The sequence below is a fragment of the Oncorhynchus mykiss genome, chromosome 12 (genome assembly GCF_057628025.1).
Source record: "Oncorhynchus mykiss isolate SJ-2025 chromosome 12, ASM5762802v1, whole genome shotgun sequence".
Lineage (NCBI taxonomy): Eukaryota > Metazoa > Chordata > Actinopteri > Salmoniformes > Salmonidae > Oncorhynchus > Oncorhynchus mykiss.
Window position 1 is genome coordinate 20,360,257 of NC_143033.1, and position 20,027 is coordinate 20,380,283.

At 43.9% G+C, this 20,027-nt stretch overlaps 1 protein-coding gene across 4 annotated transcripts in view; it reads left to right on the forward strand.

Annotated features, from left to right (window-relative positions):
• The window catches only part of LOC110537148 (nipped-B-like protein B), a 71,998-nt gene that overhangs the window by 41,184 nt on the left and 10,787 nt on the right, over positions 1–20,027 (forward strand). For 2 of the 4 annotated variants that reach the window (XM_036937140.2, XM_090191961.1), the window contains exons 5-26: positions 1,451–1,562; positions 1,687–1,841; positions 2,109–2,198; positions 2,596–2,741; positions 4,244–4,334; positions 4,499–5,023; positions 5,165–6,451; positions 6,842–6,970; positions 7,139–7,288; positions 10,061–10,132; positions 10,227–10,316; positions 10,526–10,626; positions 10,707–10,793; positions 10,907–11,138; positions 11,488–11,639; positions 11,726–11,806; positions 13,615–13,715; positions 18,522–18,651; positions 18,747–18,829; positions 18,974–19,106; positions 19,262–19,405; positions 19,512–19,598. In XM_036937140.2, the coding sequence (XP_036793035.2) occupies positions 1,451–1,562; positions 1,687–1,841; positions 2,109–2,198; positions 2,596–2,741; positions 4,244–4,334; positions 4,499–5,023; positions 5,165–6,451; positions 6,842–6,970; positions 7,139–7,288; positions 10,061–10,132; positions 10,227–10,316; positions 10,526–10,626; positions 10,707–10,793; positions 10,907–11,138; positions 11,488–11,639; positions 11,726–11,806; positions 13,615–13,715; positions 18,522–18,651; positions 18,747–18,829; positions 18,974–19,106; positions 19,262–19,405; positions 19,512–19,598 (4,178 nt within the window). Of the gene's footprint in view, positions 1–1,450; positions 1,563–1,686; positions 1,842–2,108; positions 2,199–2,595; positions 2,742–4,243; positions 4,335–4,495; positions 5,024–5,164; positions 6,452–6,841; positions 6,971–7,138; positions 7,289–10,060; positions 10,133–10,226; positions 10,317–10,525; positions 10,627–10,706; positions 10,794–10,906; positions 11,139–11,487; positions 11,640–11,725; positions 11,807–13,614; positions 13,716–18,521; positions 18,652–18,746; positions 18,830–18,973; positions 19,107–19,261; positions 19,406–19,511; positions 19,599–20,027 lie in introns of all 4 variants that reach the window. The other 2 variants (XM_036937139.2, XM_021622959.3) reach the window with 1 other exon arrangement.

Sequence of the window (20,027 nt, forward strand, 5' to 3'; positions counted from 1 at the left end):
ATCATGTCTGAGATGGTTTGTCATCCACAGTCATGCATATTAGTTTTATAACCTCTGTTCCCGAGCTTCTGTTGCATTCGTCATCATCGGGATAATTTAAATAGCTTATCACTGTCTCTCTCATGATCTGTTTTTTTTAACGGTTATTTTTATGTATTTGTGATTTTTGTTTAAGGACCTTGATTAGGCAAGCTAAGTGTGTTATGATGATGACAGACTTGGTGCCTCTCCTTTGTCATCTCTTCTGTCTGAATGACCCAGGCCATTTGCATCTTCTCTATAGTGAAATGTCTCACAAACTATTGCCTGACGCTGTGCTGCTGATGCTGTGTAGTTGTACTCAACAATGAATCAAGTAATATGTTAATTGTACTTCCTTGTACACTGGAAACTGTTATATTACTATAACCTCCTGCATTCTGCTGAGCTCTTAAAGGGATACTTCCCCAGAGTCGGATGAACTCGTGGAGACCATTTTTATGTCTCTGCCTCCCGTACGAAGGAAGTTAGAGGTTGTTTCGTGAGCCAATGCTTACTAGCATTAGCATAATGCTAGTTAGCAAACCACTCAGATAAACCACTCAGATAATTTAGTGAGGATCAGAAAGGATCTCATGCAGTGTCGCTGCTGGAATAACCTGTTAGTCGGGATGTAATGTATTTAGACACAGTTGGAGTCGGAAGTTTAGATACACTTAGGTTGGAGTCATTAAAACTAGTTTTTTTTTTAACCATTCCACACATTTCTTATTAACAAACTATAGTTTTGGCAAGTAGGTTAGGACATTTACTTTGTGCATGACACAAGCAATTTTTCCAACAATTGTTTACAGACAGATTATTTCACTTATAATTCACTGTATCACAATTCCAGTGGGTCAGAAGTTTACATACACTAAGTTGGCTGTGCCTTTAATCGAGAATCTGTGGAAAGAACTGAAAACTGCTGTTCACAAATGCTCTCCATCCAACCTCACTGAGCTCGAGCTGTTTTGCAAGGAGGAATGGGAAAAAATGTCAGTCTCTCGATGTGCAAAACTGATAGAGACATACCCCAAGCGACTTACAGCTGTAATCGCAGCAAAAGGTGGCGCTACAAAGTATTAACTTAAGGGGGCTGAATAATTTTGCACGCCCAATTTTTCAGTTTTTGATTTGTTAAAAAAGTTTGAAATATCCAATAAATGTCGTTCCACTTCATGATTGTGTCCCACTTGTTGTTGATTCTTCACAAAAAATACAGTTTTAAATCTTTATGTTTCAAGCCTGAAATGTGGCAAAAGGTCGCAAAGTTCAAGGGGGCCGAATACTTTCGCAAGGCACTGTACATTTTGTGTGAAGAATCTGTGTCTGTGTCCCTCTGTTACCGTGGAATTGCTCCTCAGTATTGGTGCTGTGCACTGGTCTTCTCTACTCCTCTTTAACCACATCTCTTATTTTCATCTGATAGATATAATGCAGCAGCCAATGATGCCGCAGTACAAGATGTCCCAGAATTCCATGCATGGGAGTCCGGCGTCGACAAACTACCAGCAAACCACTATCTCACACAGCCCTTCTAGGTATGACAATAAATTGCTTGTTCAATTTTCTGTAATGTTACAGTGAGTCCTCTGCTAGTTCATTCAATACTTCTCTCAGATTCCCTTGGAATTGACATGTTCTTCTCCTCCTCTTTCTCTACAGTCGCTTTGCCCCTCCACAGATGGGGTCGGATGCCAGGTTCACGCCCCAGCAGAACAGCCCTGTGCCCAGCCCCTATGCCCCCCAAAGCCCTGCTGCTTACATGCAGCAGTACCCTCACCCACCTAGCTACTCTCAGCACCAACAGATCCAGCAAGGTGGGGCTGCACTTCTGCTTTTGTTTTGGAGCATAATGCATGATGGGGAACCTACCAACTAATTCTCAAATAACCATACTGTAACTAACTATTATGCATGTCATTATGTTGATTCTTTGCTGAAGACCCTGTAGAATTTGTACATATGGACAGAAGTGCTCCATGCATTATAAACCAACACAGTTTAACCTGGTGTGTTGTGTTGGTGTTCTGTGGGTGATGAGCTTCATTCTTCCCCTCTCCTTTCACTTGCACCCTCATATTCAGGAAGCCCCCAGAGGCCTGTGCAGCCCTGCCTAGAGGTGCAGACCCAGCCGCAGGCCTCCCCCCACCAGAACCCCTCCACCCCAACCTTAGGTATGGGAAAACCCTGGGGACATCATATCAAACATCCACAGTCGGGCCCCATCACCTCCAAGCTGTGACCCATCGGCTTGTGTCTCTGTGACGCATTATTTGCATCACAAAATATCTATGCTCTGTCTATCCAATTGCAAACTGTATTTATAACAATAGAGGATGGAGTGTTGGTTAGCAGTGTACACTTGCTCGCTGCAAGATTCCTGTAGATAGGCATCATTTTTCAGGTCTCCGTTCTTTGGTGTTATATTTCTTGTTTATCTGCATTCATTCTACCTGTTGAATAAGATGATTAACAGGTAAACCAGTGTTTAGTATGGGTTTTGCGTAGCTGCAAGGTAATTGAATGAAGGTTGATTGGTTGTATCTGGGATTTATCTTGGTGTTTGTTCAGTTGCCAGCCCCATGGTTCCTGGCGGCATGCGGAACATCCACGACAACAAGGTCTCCGGGCAAATTTCAAGCAACTCAGCCAATCACAATGCCAGACATGGCTCCAACGAAGACTACATGAACATAGTCCACAGATTAGGGAATGAGGTAAACATGAGAAATGATTCATACCAAGATGAAACTGCCGAGCAAAGATACCATTTTGACATTAAATACAATTTCCTCTCTTGGATCCTCATTGCTGGTACACTGCCTGAATGTATTTGTTGTGTGGAGTTGTATCCACCCTTGCTGCTTTAGTTATATACAGTACCAGTCAAAAGTTTGGACTTATCTACTTATTCAAGGGTTTTTCTTTATTTGTACTATTTTCAACATTGTAGAATAATAGTGAAGACATCAAAACTATGAAATAACACATATGGAATCATGTTGTAGCCAAAAAAGTGTTAAACAAATCAAAATATATTTTATATTTGAGATTCTTCAAAGTAGCCACCCTTTGCCTTGATGACAGCTTTGCAAACTCTTGGCATTCTCTCAACCAGCTTCATAAGGAATGCTTTTCCAGTAGTCTTGAAGGAGTTCCCACATATGCTGAGCACTTGTTGGCTGCTTTTCCTTCACTCTGTGGTCCAACCCAAACCATCTCAATTGGGTTGAGGCCGGTTGATTGTGGAGGCCAGGTCATCTGATGCAGCACTCCATCACGCTCCTTCTTGGTCAAATAGCCCTTAAACAGCCATGCTTCACAGTGGGAACCACCCAAAAATCTTGAATTTGGACTCATCAGACCAAAGGACAGATTTCCACCGGTCTCATGTCCATTGCTCGTGTTTCTTGGCCCAAGCAAGTCTCTTGTTATTGGTGTCCTTTAGTAGTGTTTTTTTTTTCTTTCAGCAATTCCATGAAGGCCTGATTCACGCAATCCCCTCTGAAAAGTTGATGTTGATGTGTCTGTTACTTGAAATCTGTGAAGCATTTCACAATTTGAGGTGCAGTTAACTAATGAACTTGTCCTCTGCAGCAGAGGTAACTCTGGGTCTTCCATTCCTGTGGCGGTCCTCATGCGAGACAGTTTCATCGTAGCGCCGGATGGTTTTTGCAACGGCACTTGAAGAAACTTTCAAAGTTCTTGAAATGTTCTGCATTGACTGATCTTCATGTCTTAAAGTAATGATGGACTGTCATTTCTCTATGCTTATTTGAGCTGTTCTTTCCATAATATGGACTTTGATCTTTTGCCAAATAGGGCTATCTTCTGTATACCACCCCTACCTTGTCACAACGCAACTGATTGGCTCAAACGCATTAAGAAGGAAAGAAATTCCACAAATTAACAAGGCACACCTGTTTATTGAAATGCATTTCAGGTGACTACCTCATGAAGCTGGTTGAGATAATGGCAGGAATGTGCAACGCTGTCAAGGCGAAGGGTGGCTACTAAAGAATTTCAAATATAACATATATTTTGATTTGTTTAAAACTTTTTTGGTTACTACTTGATTCCACGTGTTATTTCATAGTTTTGATGTCTTCACCATTATTCTACGATGTTGAACATATTCAAAATAAAGAAAAGCTCTTGAATGAGTAGGTGTGTCCAAACATTTGACTGGTAATGAATATCTGATTCATATTTTTCCAAGGAGAGTGATCCTTCCATGAGAAATGCCTCCTTCCCACTCCGTTCGCCCCAGTCTGTTTGTTCCCCTGCTGGCAGCGAAGGGACCCCAAAAGGTATACCAACCGAGACCGCTAATACGCATAATCATACTGTGCTCTGGAAATCATGAGTCAATCTACATATTATATGTCAAGTGTTCATGCCTGAATCGATCAGTGTTCATATTTGTAAAAAATCACACACAATTTATTTGTATTTATTTTTTTGGTTTCAGCAGGATTAAGACCTAGCCTCATCCTTCACTCCCCAAACCCTTACGCTTCCCCCCGTGACAGCGCTCCCGACCTCCTCCTGGACTCTCCTGACTGCAAGAAGAAGCAGAAGAAGCTAACTAAAGAGGAGAAGGAGCAGTTGGATAAAGCTGCTATGTACGATATTGTCAGCTCTCCCTCTAAAGACTCTACCAAGCTGACCCTCAAACTGTCCCGGGTGAAGTCCACTGAGATGGACCCGTCCGGAGAGCTCCTACCTGGGGCAGAGGACCAGGACACTGACCTGGCCTACAACAGCCTGCAGTTCTCCCGGACGCAGCAGGACCTTGCCCACAGGTTAGCCCCGGGCCAGGGGGAGCAGTCAGGCTACCAGCAGGTCCCTGTGCTCCAGAACACTAAGCAGGCTGGAGGGGTGATCAGTGGAGCTGTTTACGACGATGCTGAGATGGACGCGCTCGCTGAGATCGAGAGGATAGAACGGGAGACGCTCATAGAAAGGGAGCGTTGCTCCAAAGAGGTTCAGGATAAAGGTGAGTTTACATTCAATGTTGCACTTAAAAATCTATCCTAAATTTTTTTTTTTTGTGTGCTGAGAAATAGGAGAAATAACTTGCTGATAAAAATAAGTAATATATCAGGATCTTTTCTGAGCAATGGTTTCCTCACTGCAGACAAGCCACTGAAGAAGCGGAAGCAGGACTCGTATCCCCAAGAGCCTGGAGCTGGAGGTACAGCGGGGGCAACCCAACCTGGCGTGGGAGGGGGAAATGCTGGCAGCAAGCTGGCACCCCAGGAGGCTAGTGCTGCCAGTAATGGTGCGAGCCGGCCTGCCCTAATGGTCAGCATCGACCTGCAGCAAGCAGGTAGAGCTGACGGGCAGCCAGAGGTAAACATAGGCACCCACACCCCTGCCCTGAGGAGCTGGCCTGAGGAACGCCTGTGTCCTGGGGACGGCCCCGACTCCACTGGAGTCCTGCGGCTAAACTCCAAGACAGAAGGAGACACACTACAGACTGCAGACGTCCGGCCAGAGGTCATCAAGCAGCGTGCCGACACCCCCAAGAAGATGGGCCCCGACGTCCGACCGGAGACCCCCAAACACAAGCACGAAAACAGACGAGACTCGTCCAAACATCGACACGATGGCAAACCTGACAATAGCAAGGCCCGCCCTGACGCCAGGATGCCTGACAAGACACGACAACGGCACGAGGGTCGCTCAGACTCTGGTCACAGGGAGGACAGGTCCCGGGACAGTGACCCATCCCGCATCCGCAGGCCAGAGACCCCCAGCAAGTCCAGCAGGGGGGAACATGACTCCAAACATGGACGGGACAGAGACAGGGAGCGGGGGGATAAGGACAGGGAGAGGAAACACAGGACAGAGGCAGGGGATCCACGGGACCGACGATCTCCAGAGCAGCGCTCCAGGCCAGAGAGCCCGCGGGTTAAGCAGGAAGGGCGAGGGGGGGTGGACCACAGTGGGCGCCAGAGGACTGACCGGCCAGGCCCCAACCTCAAATCCCCCAATAAAGAGGAGAGGAGGAGCGGGGAGGAGAGGAGGAGTGGGGACGGCAGCAGGAACCGACAGGACTCTAAGCAACAACCTGCTGAAAACAAGCAGGAGTTCCCTGCTTACCTGCTGGGGGGCGTAAAGTCTGGAGGCTTTAAGAACTTTGTGATTCCCAAAGTGAAGCGGGATAAGGACGGGCATGTGTTGGCAGCTGAGATGAGGAAGCCTGGTCTGGGTTCAGTAGTGGAGGGCTGGAAGGAGCCCCGGGTCAAGCTGGAGCGACTGGGGCTGGTAGAGAAGATGAAGACAGCAGCCAAACCGGTTGTGGTGCTGCAGAAACTCAGCATCGACGAGGTGCAGAAAATCATCAGGGAGAGGAAAGATAGAAGCGCACGCAGCTCCAAGTCCTCCAAGAGCAGACCCTCTCATTGGATCTCTGAGAAAGGTAAGAGGAGACATTCTGATGTCTGCATGACAGACTGGGTCAGCTTGTTGTTTGGGTGAACTTAAGGTTTAGCTATGGTAACCTGTGTTGACATGTTATTACTAATTACTTTGCACATTGATCCACTAGCAGCACAGAACAACGTTCTGTATTTTACTCTCCTTGAAAGGTTTCCTATTTATTGCGGGGTTTATTTGAAATGGTTATGAGGCCTTGCTAATGATACTGAATACAAGACACTATCTGTTTTAGTTGTGGCACAAATGTGTCATTGTTTGTGTAATTAGCCCTTTTGTACAAGGGTTAATAGATGACTGGGTGACCTCGCTTTGTGAGGTCTTGATGAATCAGTGTTGAAAGAACTGCCTCCTCATCTGATTGCTGAGATAGAGTCCACCATGCCACTGTGTGAGAGGGTGAAGATGAACAAACGCAAGCGCAGCACCATCAAGGAGAAGCCCAAGTACGCTGAGGTCAACTCCGATGATGACGATGACGACGACGACTCTGTGACGGAGTGTAAGTACCAAACATATTGCTTTTTTTTTTTTTGCACAGTCATATCCAAAACGGTGTTCATTCCAATCACAGTAGTTGGGGGCGGGCTAATGGTTGATAACAAACCCCTGGTGTTTATGATCAAAGCTTCATCCTTTAACTTGTTGCTCCTTCTCTCTCTTCCTGCAGCTACGCGGAAGCGTCACAAGAAGGAGCGGGAAAAGACATGGGAGCCTGATGAGAGGAGAGGCTCAGGGCGCAGGGGGTCCGGCAGCCGCCACCGTGAACGCAGCCCAGAGGATTCATACGATGAGTCCCCACCGCCCAGCATGAGTGACCGTAAGTCTGGCACTGTCTTTGACTGACCATCCATCATGTGCATCGATGGTTATCTTTTCCTCCCTCTCTCTCTCTCTCTCTCTCTCTCTCTCTCTCTCTCTCTCTCTCGCTCTCATATATACATATATACAGTGCATTTGGAAAGTATTCAGACCCCTTGACTTTTTCCACATTTTGTTATGTTACAGCCTTATTCTGAAATTGATTAAATAGTTTTTTCCCCGCTTCAATCTAGACACAATACCCCATAATGACAAAGCAAAAAAAGGTTCAGACATTCTTGCAAATTTATATAATATATATATTTTTTAACTGAAATTCACATTTCCGTAAGTAATCAGACCCTTTACTCAGTACTTTGTTGAAACACCTTTGGCAGAGATTACAGCTTCGAGTTTGGCACACTTCTATTTTGGGAGTTTTTCCGATTCTTCTCTGCAGATCCTCTCAAGCTTTGTCAGGTTGGCTGTGTGCATAGGGTCGATGTCCCGTTGGAAGGTGAACCTTCGCCTCCAGTCTGATGTCCTGAGTGCTCTGGAGCAGGTTCATCAAGGATCCTTCTGTACTTTGCTCCGTTCATCTTTCCCTCAATCCTGACTAGTCTCCCTGACCCTGCCGCTGAGAAACATCCCCACAGCCGGAATGCTGCCACCACCATGTTTCACCGTAGGAATGGTGCCAGGTTTTCTCTCGCTTGGCTTTCAGGCCAAAAAGTTCAATGTTAGTTTCATCAGACCAGAGAATCTTGTTTCTCATGGTCTGAGAGTCCTTTAGGTGCCTTTTGGCAAACTCCAAGCGGGCTGTGCCTTTTACTGAGGAGTGGCTTCCGTATTGCCACTACCATAAAGGCCTGATTGGTGGAGTGCTGCAGAGATGGTTGTCCTTCTGGAAGGTCTCCCACCTCCACAGAGGGAAGTCATGAGCTCTGGCAGAGTGATCATCGGGTTCTTGGTCCCCTCCCTGACCAAGGCCCTTCTCCCCCGATTGCTCAGTTTGGCCTGGCGGCCAGCTCTAATAAGAGTCTTGATGGTTCCAAACTTCTTCCATTTAAGAATGACGGAGGCCACTGTGTTCTTGGGGACCTTCAATGCTGCAGAAATGTTTTGGTCCCTTTCCCCAGATTTGTGTCTTGACACAATCCTGTCTTGGAGCTCTACAGACAATTCATTGGTTCTTGCTCTGACATGCACTGTCAACTGTGGGATCTTATATAAGCAGGTGTGTGCCTTTTTCAAATCATGTCCAATCAATTGAATTTATCGCAGGTGGACTCCAATCAAGTTTTAAAAACAATGAAAAAATGATGCACCTGAGTTCAATTTCGAGTTTCATAGCAAAGGGTCTGAATACTTATGTAAATAATGTATTTCTGTTTTTTGATTAAAAATACATTTTCCCCCAAAATATCAAAATAATAGCTTTATCGTTATGGGGTATTGTGTGTAGATTGGTAAGGAAAATATTTAATTTCATCAATTTTAGAATGAGGCTGTAATGTAGCAATGCATACATACAGTGCCTTAAATTAAGAAAGTATTCAAATGTAATTGTTTTACAGCCTGAATTTAAAATGGATTGAATTGAGATTGTGTGTCACTGGCCTATACATAATACCCCATCATGTCAAAGTAGGATTCTGTTTTAAGAATATTTTACAAATTCATAAAAAATGGAAAGCTGAAATGTCTTGACTCAATTATGTATTCAACCCCTTTGTTATTGATGGAATGCCTAAATAAGTTCAGGAGTAAAAATGTTGCTTAACACATCACAATAAGTTGCATAGGATATAATGGTGTTTAAGATGATTTGAACGGCTACCTCATCTCTGTACCCCACACATATACACAATTATCTGTAAGGTCCCTGTACAGAATAAAAATATTCCAAAACATGCATCCTGTTTGAAAGAAGGCACAAAAGTAAAGCTGCAAAATCTGGAAAATAAATTACATTTATGTCCTGAAAACAAAGCGTTATGTTTGTGGCAAATCCAACACAACATCACTGAGTATCACTCTTCATATTTTCAAGCATGGTGGTGGCTGCATTATGTTATGGATATGCTTGTCATCACCAAGGACTAGGGAGCACAGGAAAAATCCTAGAGGAAAACCTGGTTAGGTCAGCTTTCCAACAGACACTGGGAGACAAATGTACCTTTCAGCAGGACAATAACCTAAAACACAAGGCCAAATATTCAATGGTTGCTTAGCACGACAACATTGAATGTTCCTGAGTGGCCTAGTTACTGTTTTGACTTAAATTGGTTTGAAAATCTATGACAAGATTGAAAATAGCTGTCTAGCAATTATCAACAGCCAACTTGACAGAGCTGGAAGAATTTTTAAGAGAATAATGTGCAAATCTTGTACAATCCAGGTGTGCAATGCTCTTAGACACTTACCCAGAAAGACTCACTGCTGTAATCACTGCCAAAGGTGCTTCTAACATGCATTGACTCAGGTGTGTGAATACCTATGTAAATGAAATATTTCTGTATTTCATTTTTTCTCTACATTTGCAAAAAGGTATTTGGTTAGAAAGCAATTATATTTAATATGTTTTGAGTTCAGGCTGTAACACAGCAAAATTTGGAATAACTCAAAGGGTATGAATACTTTCCGAAGGCACTAAATAGAGCATACACCAGAATGGTATACCTGTGCATTAGATACAGGGTAAAATGCTGAGGATGAGTCGTAGTAATATTTCACTAGATAAGTGTTGCTGTCCAATGTCATTGTCCTAACATGTATCAATCCTGTCCAGTTGCCAGAAAGATGAAGAAGAAGGAAAAACAGAAGAAAAGAAAGGCATATGAGCCCAAGCTGACAGCAGAAGGTAATTTCACTCTAAATTCAGTAATGTCTTTGTTGTATGTCTTTGGTCTCATAAGCGCAGGTTATTCACTTTCTCTGTGTTGTATACTCAACAGAACTGATGGACTCCTCTACGTTCAAGAGGTTCTCAGCCAGTGTGGACAACATTCTGGAGAGCTTGGAGGACATTGACTTCAATGCCATGGGTATGCATTATTCATTATCTACTTTACATATTTATTTATTTTAAGTTTTCTTCAGAGGTTTGAATGACATTTTTACCAAGAATGGGAAAGATAACATTGTGATTGTTGGATTTCTTTTCCAATGTAATTTGATATCAGCCATAGTAATGCTCAGTTATAAATGACCGTGACAGAACTGCCAACTGTAACTCCACAACTCTCGTCAACAGATGACGATGAGATCCCACAGGAGCTTCTGCTGGGGAAACACCAGCTGAGTGAACTGGCCAGTGAATCTGCTAAGATCAAGGCCATGGGCATCACCTTCAGGGTAAGAAAGGGGAACACTGGATGCAGGTTGATGTCAATCTTTTTGGCATTCTGTTATATTTTTCTCATCTGTCTCCATAGCTTTCATCTGGTAAGTTGGTGAAGGTCCTGAACATCCTGGAGAAAAACATACAGGACGGGTCCAAACTCTCCACACTGATGAACCATGTAAGTTATCCCCACATATGGTTTCTCAGACCCAGATTTAGTCTTCTGGCCTAAGAAGCATGTTCCATAGAGAGGTTCCACTTGTCTGAATGTCTTCTCTCTCTGTCCAACAGGACGCAGACGCAGAAGACGAGGAGCGACTGTGGCGTGACCTCATCATGGAGCGCGTGACAAAGTCAGCTGACGCCTGTCTGACTGCCCTCAACATCATGACGTCGGCCCGCATGCCCAAGGCGGTGTACATCGAGGACGTGATTGAGAGGGTGCTGCAGTACACCAAGTTTCACCTGCAAAACACCCTCTACCCTCAGTATGACCCTGTCTACAGAGTGGACCCTCACGGAGGTCAGCACCCTAACCCCACCTTACTATCAAAAGCATTTGGAACAAACCCATATAACATAATGTGGTGAGAACTGGCTACGTAAATGTCCAGTCACAGTCTTCATACACTCTGTTAAACTTTGAGTTTGACTGTGGTTTGTTCAAGACCAGAGCACCCAGAACATTTGAAAGACAGTTCATGTGAAGTATATACACGGTGTGTACATACAAGACCGTGTGGTCCACTCGGAACTACCTGGGCCAGTGTTATGCCTATCCCTGCCATGACTGACTGAGGAAAGGGTCTCTGCTCTGCATTTTTTATGAACTTGTATTCATTGTCTCTCTTCTCCTCCCCTCTCTCACCCAGGTGGCTTGCTGAGCTCCAGGGCTAAGAGAGCTAAAAGCTCCACACACAAGCAGAGGGTGATCATCATGCTCTACAACAAGGTGTGTGACATCGTCAGCAACATCTCTGAGCTCCTGGAGATACAGCTGTTGACTGACACCACCATCCTGCAGGTGAGACTCCGCTCCTAGTGCTTTCCCTGGGGGGGGTCATGATTTCTGACCTCTGCTTGCTTACCATCTCTTTCTCCTTCCCTCAGGTCTCCTCCATGGGCATCACTCCATTCTTTGTGGAGAGTGTCAGTGAGCTACAGCTGTGTGCCATCAAACTAGTGACTGCGGTAAGAATCCAAACCAGTGTTTCCACAGAGTTCTGCCGATGTTCTAGAATATATTCCCTTTTATTGTGCTTCCATTACATACATCCCCTGTATAGCAGTGCCAGGGTTGCTCTTGATGTGGTGCCTCAAACCTGGGTTCCCATGGAGTTCTGGATTTGTTCTAGAATACACTATATTCCCTTTCATTGTGTACAGTTGTGGCCAAAAGTTTTGAGAATGACACAAATATTAATTTTCACCAAGTCTGCTGCCTCAGTTTGTATGATGTCAATTTGCATAAACTCCAGAATGTTATGAAGAGTGATCAGATGAATTGCAATTAATTGCAAAGTCCCTCTTTGCCATGCAAATTAACTGAATCCCCAAAAAACATTTCCACTGCATTTCAGCCCTGCCACAAAAAGACCAGCTGACATCATGTCAGTGATTCTCTCGTTAACACAGGTGTGAGTGTTGACGAGGACAAGTCTGGAGATTACTCTGTCATGCTAATTGAGTTCGAATAACAGACTGGAAGCTCCAAAAGGAGGGTGGTGCTTGGAATCATTGTTCTTCCTCTGTCAATCATGGTTACCTGCAAGGAAACACGTGCCGTCATCATTGCTTTGCATAAAAAGGGCTTCACAGGCAAGGATATTAATGCTAGTAAGATTGCACCTAAATCAACCATTTATCAGATCATCAAGAACTTCAAGGAGAGTGGTTCAATTGTTGTGAAGAAGGCTTCAGAGCGCCCAAGAAAGTCCAGCAAGCACCAGGACCATCTCCTAAAGTTGAGTCAGCTTCGGGATCAGGGCACCACCAGTGCAGAGCTTGCTCAGGAATGGCTGCAGGCACGTGTGAGTGCATCTGGCGAAGACTTTTGGAGGATGGCCTGGTGTCAAGAAGGGCAGCAAAGAAGCCACTTCTCTCCAGGAAAAACATCAGGGACAGACTGATATTCTGCAAAAGGTACAGTGATTGGACTGCTGAGGACTTGGGTAAAGTCAGTTTCTCTGATGAATTCCCTTTCCGATTGTTTGGGGCATCCGGAAAAAAGCTTGTCCGGAGAAGACAAGGTGAGCGCTAGCATCAGTCCTGTGTCATGCCAACAGTAAAGCATCTTGAGACCATTCATGTGTGGGGTTGCTTCTCAGCCAAGGGAGTGGGCTCACTCACAATTTTGCCTAAGAACACAGCCATGAATAAAGAATGGCACCAACACATCCTCCGAGAGCAACTTCTCCCAACCATCCAGGTACAGTTTGGTGACGAACAATGCCTTTTTAAGCATGACTGAGCACCTTGCCATAAGGCAAAAGTGATAGCTAAGTGGCTCGGGGAACAAAACCTCTATATTTTGGGTCCATGGCCAGGAAACTCCCCAGACCTTAATCCCATTGAGAACTTGTGGTCAATCCTCAAGAGGCGGGTGGACAAACAAAACCCCACAAATTCTGACAAACTCCAAGCATTAATTATACAAGAATGGGCTGCCCAGAAGTTAATTGACAGCATGCCAGGGAGGATTTCAAAGGTCTTGGAAAAGAAGGGTCAACACTGCAAATATTGACTCTTTGCATCAACTCCATGTAATTGTCAATAAAAGCCTTTGACACTTGCTTGTAATTATACTTGTAATGATTGTAATTACACTTCAGTATTCCATAGTAACATCTGACAAAAATATCTGAAGACACTGAAGCAGCAAACTTTGTGGAAATTAATATTTGTGTCATTCTCAAAACTTTTGGCCACGACTGGATGTATTATGTATTGCAGTGTCAGGGTAACTCTAATGATGAGCCTTTCCTCCGCCCCCCCCTCAGGTGTTCTCTCGCTATGAAAAACACAGGCAGCTCATCCTGGAAGAGATCTTCACCTCTCTGGCCAGACTACCCACCAGCAAACGCAGCCTCAGGAACTTCAGGTAACTGCACCGACAGAGAACATGTGCCATGAGAGACCACACAAATCAGGAGTTCTCAAGGAGAATTTCAGAAATGCTAACACTGAACCCAAACCGGCTGCGCGCGTGCGCCAACGTGCGTTATCGTGCATACATTTATTTTGCCCCCCCCCCACACCAAATGCGATCACGACACGCAGGTTAAAATATCAAAACAAACTCTGAACCAATTACATTAATTTGGGGACAGGTCGAAAATCATTAAACATGTATGGCAATTTAGGTAGATAGCTTGCACTTGCTAGCTAACGTTAATTTGTCCTATTTAGCTAGCTTGCTGTTGCTAGCTAATTTGTCCTGGGATATAAACATTGACATTTTATTTTACCTGAAATGCATAAGGACCTCTACTCGGATAATGAATCCACACATAAAACAGCCAACCGAATCGTTTCTAGTCATCTCTCCTCCTTCCAGGCCTTTTCATCGTTTAACTTATATGGTGATTTGCATCTTTCATTGTATTACCACAACTACCGGCAAAACAGTTTGTCTTTCAGTCACCCACGTGGGTATAACCAATGAGGAGATGGCTTCTATAAACCAATGAGGAGATGGGAGAGGCAGGACTTTCAGCGCGATCTGCGTCAGAAATAGGAATGAGTTCTATTTTAGCCCTTGGTGTCGCAGACGCTCATTGGCGTGCGCAAGCAGTGTGGGTGCAATAATTGAATAACATGGATTTCTAAATTTAATTTGAGACGCTCGCGCACGCGACGTGTCCGGTCTTGTCAGCATGTTATAATGTTGTGAAACCATTTTCTTGTTCTTTTCAGAATGTTTATCTAGTTTCAGGTTTTAATGTCACCTACCCAAAGAGAGTTAAATGCCTTTCTTGCTATCTCTAAACCGAACAATGCCGTAATCAATATCGATGTAGCACTAAAAATAATATAAGGTAGAACAAGAACGCTATAACTAAGAACGAATATCTTACCCATCTACACACAATACCCCATAATGACAAAGTTAAATAAAAAATAATTGGTGGAAATGTATTGAAAATGAAATACAGAAATATCTCATTTACATAAGTATTCACACCCCTGAGACAGTACTTTGTAGAAGCACCTTTGGCAGCAATTACTTCTGAGTTTTTCTGGGTACGTCTCTAATAGCTTTCCACACCTGGATTGTGCAACATTTTCTCATTATTCTTTTTAAAATCTTCAAGCTCTGTCAAATTGGTTGTTAATCATTGCTAGACAGTCATTTTCAGGTCTTGGCATAGATGTTAATGTAGATTTAAGTCAAAACTGTAACTCGGCCACTCTGGAACATTCAAAGTCTTCTTGGTAAGCGACTTCTGTGTAGATTTGGCCTCGTGTTTTAGGTTATTTTCCTGCTGAAAGGTGACTTCATCTCCCAGTGTCTTGTGGAAAGCTGTTCTTAGCTCCATTCTATTTCTTTTTGCCCTGAAAAACTCCCCACTACTTAACCTCTCTGGTACAAGTGGGAAGCACCTCGACAACAGCCAGTGAAATTGCAGGGCACCAAATTCAAAACAACAGAAATCCCATAATTAAAGTTCCTCAAACATACAAGTATTTACACCATTTTAAAGATAAACTTCACACCTGCACACCATGCGATTATGTTAGGTCAGCACCTAGTTACAGAAAACCATACAGCCATTTTCCAGCCAAGGAGAGGGCTCACAAGTCAGAAATAGCGATTCAATTAATCACTAACCTTTGATGATCTTCATCAGATGGCACTCATAGGACTTCATGTTACACAATACATGTATGTTTTGTTCGATAAAGTTCATATTTATATCCAAAAATCTCAGTTTACATTGGCGAGTTATGTTCAGAAATGCATTGTTTCAAACAAACATCCCGTGAAAGTGCAGAGAGACACATCAAATTACAGAAATACTCATTATAAACATTGATAAACGATACAAGTGTTAAACATGCGAATAAAGATAAACTTCTCCTTAATGCAAGGCTTTACAGCGAAAGCACACTTTGCGATTATGTTAGGTCAGCACCTAGCCACAGAAACCCATACAGCCATTTTCCAGCCAAGGAGAGAGTCACAAAAGTCAGAAATAGCATTAAAATGAATCACTTACCTTTGATGATCTTCATCTGGTGGCACTCCCAGGTCTCCATGTTAGACATCACCAACAAACTATCATGGTCCGAACACACCAAGAAAGTTGTGAAGAGGGCACGACAACTCCTTTTCCCCCTCAGGAGACTGAAAAGATTTGGCATGGGTCCCCAGATCCTCAAAAAGTTCTACAGCTGCACCATCAAGAGCATCCTGACCAGTTGCATCACTGCCTGGTATGGCAACTGCTCGGCCTCCAATCGTAAGTCGCTGCAGAGGGTAGTGCGTACGGCCCAGTACATCACTGGGGCCAAGCTTCCTGCCATCCAGGACCTACAGTGCCTTGCGAAAGTATTCGGCCCCCTTGAACTTTGCAACCTTTTGCTACATTTCAGGCTTCAAACATAAAGATATAAAACTGTATTTTTTTGTGAAGAATCAACAACAAGTGGGACACAATCATGAAGTGGAACGACATTTATTGGATATTTCAAACTTTTTTAACAAATCAAAAACTGAAAAATTGGGCGTGCAAAATTATTCAGCCCCTTTACTTTCAGTGCAACAAACTCTCTCCAGAAGTTCAGTGAGGATCTCTGAATGATCCAATGTTGACCTAAATGACTAATGATGATAAATACAATCCACCTGTGTGTAATCAAGTCTCCGTATAAATGCACCTGCACTGTGATAGTCTCAGAGGTCCGTTAAAAGCGCAGAGAGCATCATGAAGAACAAGGAACACACCAGGCAGGTCCGAGATACTGTTGTGAAGAAGTTTAAAGCCGGATTTGGATACAAAAAGATTTCCCAAGCTTTAAACATCCCAAGGAGCACTGTGCAAGCGATAATATTGAAATGGAAGGAGTATCAGACCACTGCAAATCTACCAAGACCTGGCCGTCCCTCTAAACTTTCAGCTCATACAAGGAGAAGACTGATCAGAGATGCAGCCAAGAGGCCCATGATCACTCTGGATGAACTGCAGAGATCTACAGCTGAGGTGGGAGACTCTGTCCATAGGACAACAATCAGTCGTATATTGCACAAATCTGGCCTTTATGGAAGAGTGGCAAGAAGAAAGCCATTTCTTAAAGATATCCATAAAAAGTGTCGTTTAAAGTTTGCCACAAGCCACCTGGGAGACACACCAAACATGTGGAAGAAGGTGCTCTGGTCAGATGAAACCAAAATTGAACTTTTTGGCAACAATGCAAAACGTTATGTTTGGCGTAAAAGCAACACAGCTCATCACCCTGAACACACCATCCCCGCTGTCAAACATGGTGGTGGCAGCATCATGGTTTGGGCCTGCTTTTCTTCAGCAGGGACAGGGAAGATGGTTAAAATTGATGGGAAGATGGATGGAGCCAAATACAGGACCATTCTGGAAGAAAACCTGATGGAGCCTGCAAAAGACCTGAGACTGGGACGGAGATTTGTCTTCCAACAAGACAATGATCCAAAACATAAAGCAAAATCTACAATGGAATGGTTCAAAAATAAACATATCCAGGTGTTAGAATGGCCAAGTCAAAGTCCAGACCTGAATCCAATCGAGAATCTGTGGAAAGAACTGAAAACTGCTGTTCACAAATGCTCTCCATCCAACCTCACTGAGCTCGAGCTGTTTTGCAAGGAGGAATGGGAAAAAATGTCAGTCTCTCGATGTGCAAAACTGATAAGAGACATACCCCAAGCGACTTACAGCTGTAATCGCAGCAAAAGGTGGCGCTACAAAGTATTAACTTAAGGGGGCTGAATAATTTTGCACGCCCAATTTTTCAGTTTTTGATTTGTTAAAAAAGTTTGAAATATCCAATAAATGTCGTTCCACTTCATGATTGTGTCCCACTTGTTGTTGATTCTTCACAAAAAAATACAGTTTTATATCTTTATGTTTGAAGCCTGAAATGTGGCAAAAGGTCGCAAAGTTCAAGGGGGCCGAATACTTTCGCAAGGCACTTTATATACTAGGCAGTGTCAGAGGAAGGCCCAAGGGATTGTCAAAGACTCCACTCAACCATAGTCATAGACTGTTCTCTCTGCAACCGCATGGCAAGCAGTACCGGAGCGCCAAATCTAGGTCCAAAAGTATCCTTAACAGCTTCTACCCCCAAACCATAAGACTGCTGAACAATTAATCAAATGGCCACCGGGACTATTTGCATTGATTACCCCCTACCTACATGTACAAATTACCTCGACTGACATGTACCCCCGCACATTGACTCGATACTGGTACCCCCTGTATATGGCCTCATTATGGTTATTTTATAGTGTTACTTTTTAAAATGTCATTAAATGTTTTACTTTAGTTTATTTAGTAAATGTTTTCTTAACTCTCTTCTTAAAACCGCATTGTTGGTTAAGGGCTTGTCAGTAAGTATTTCACTGTTGTATTCGGCACGTGACAAATACATTTGATTTGAGCACTCACACCTGTGGGGCCCCCGTGTTGAGGAACAGCGTGGCTTCCCTCACCACCTGGGGTCGGCCCATCAGGAAGTCCAGGATCCAGCTGCATAGGGAGGTGTTCAGTCCCAGGGTCCTAAGCTTGGTGACGAGCTGAGAGGAGACAATGGTGTTGAACGCTTAGCTGAATAGCATTCTCACATAGGTATTCCTCTTATCTAGGTGGGGGTGCAGTGTGGAGTGCAATTGAGGTTGTCTGTATGTGTATTTGTCTATATTGTGCGTCCCTAGGCTGAACAGCAGTGATAAGGATGGGGAGCCCATGTACATCCAGATGGTCACAGCTCTGGTGCTTCAGCTTATCCAATGTGTGGTTCACCTCCCGAACAACAGGGACAGTCACGACGAGTATGATAAGAAGGTATGTTAGGGATGGCCATGCCGACTGGGCTAGGAATCATCTTATGGACATCTTCACCAAATACTTTTATTCACAATTGCTTGCTCTTTTCCCAGGTGGACCAAGATGTCCTGATCACGAACTCTTATGAGACGGCAATGCGAGCAGCTCAGAACTTCCTGTCCGTCTTCCTAAAGAAGTAAGATGATCTCTCTTAACAACCTTTCATGATTTCCACAATTAAACTAGATTAGAACTGTTAATAGAAAATTGTCTAAGATATCTCTTTATGATACTGTTAGATCTTTGACCAAGCCTCTGTGTTCCTCTGTCTGTGTTTCAGGTGTGGCAGTAAGCAGGGAGAGGAGGACTATCGCCCACTGTTTGAAAACTTTGTCCAGGACCTGCTGTCTACGGTGAACAAACCAGAGTGGCCAGCTGCTGAGCTTCTCCTCAGTCTGCTGGGTCGTCTACTGGTGAGTCCATCCGTCATAGCTAAACCAATCAGTGATTGGTCAGCAGTAGAGATGTTGATACAAGCACATGGGACTCCTCTGGTGAGTGGGGTTATTTGCTGTTGTGGAAGGAAAAGCAGCCTGAATGACACTCTTCTCCCTATCCTCTGTTCCAGGTGCATCAGTTTAGCAATAAGCAGACAGAGATGGCTCTGAGGGTGGCATCGCTAGACTACCTGGGCACCGTCGCTGCCCGCCTGCGCAAAGACGGCGTCACCAGCAAGATGGACCAGCGCTCCATCGACCGCATCCTCAGAGAGGTAGCTAGGCGTTCAGTCTGACCATAACAATCCTCAAAGTCAACTGTCATTCAAGATATACACAGAAAAATGCTAACGCAATGTTGCTGTTTCGTTATCAACCTAGACTCAAGGCAATGATGAGACCCAGCAGCTGCAGAAGGCCCTGTTGGACTACATGGATGAGAACGCAGAGACAGATCCATCTCTAGTTGTGAGTGTATTTTTTGAACATACTGTAGTTATAGCTACACTATATTCAGTGGTGTAAAGGAAAAAGGAAAAATACTTGAAAGTACTACTTAAGTAGTTTTTTGGGGGTATCTGTAATTTACTATTTATATTTTTGACTACTTTTACTTCACTACATTCTTAAAGAAAAGAATGTACTTTTTACTCCATACATCTACTCTGACACCCCAAAGTACAGAAAAAGGGTCCATTCACACACTTATCAAGAGATCCCTGGTCATCCCTACTGCCTCTGATCTGGCGGACTCACTAAACACACATGCTTTGTTTGTAAATGATGTCCGAGTGTTGGATCATGCCCCTGGCTATCCGTAAATTAAAATAAATGTAAAAAATTGTGCTGTCTTGTTTGATTAATATTAGGATTTTGAAATGATTTATACTTTCACTT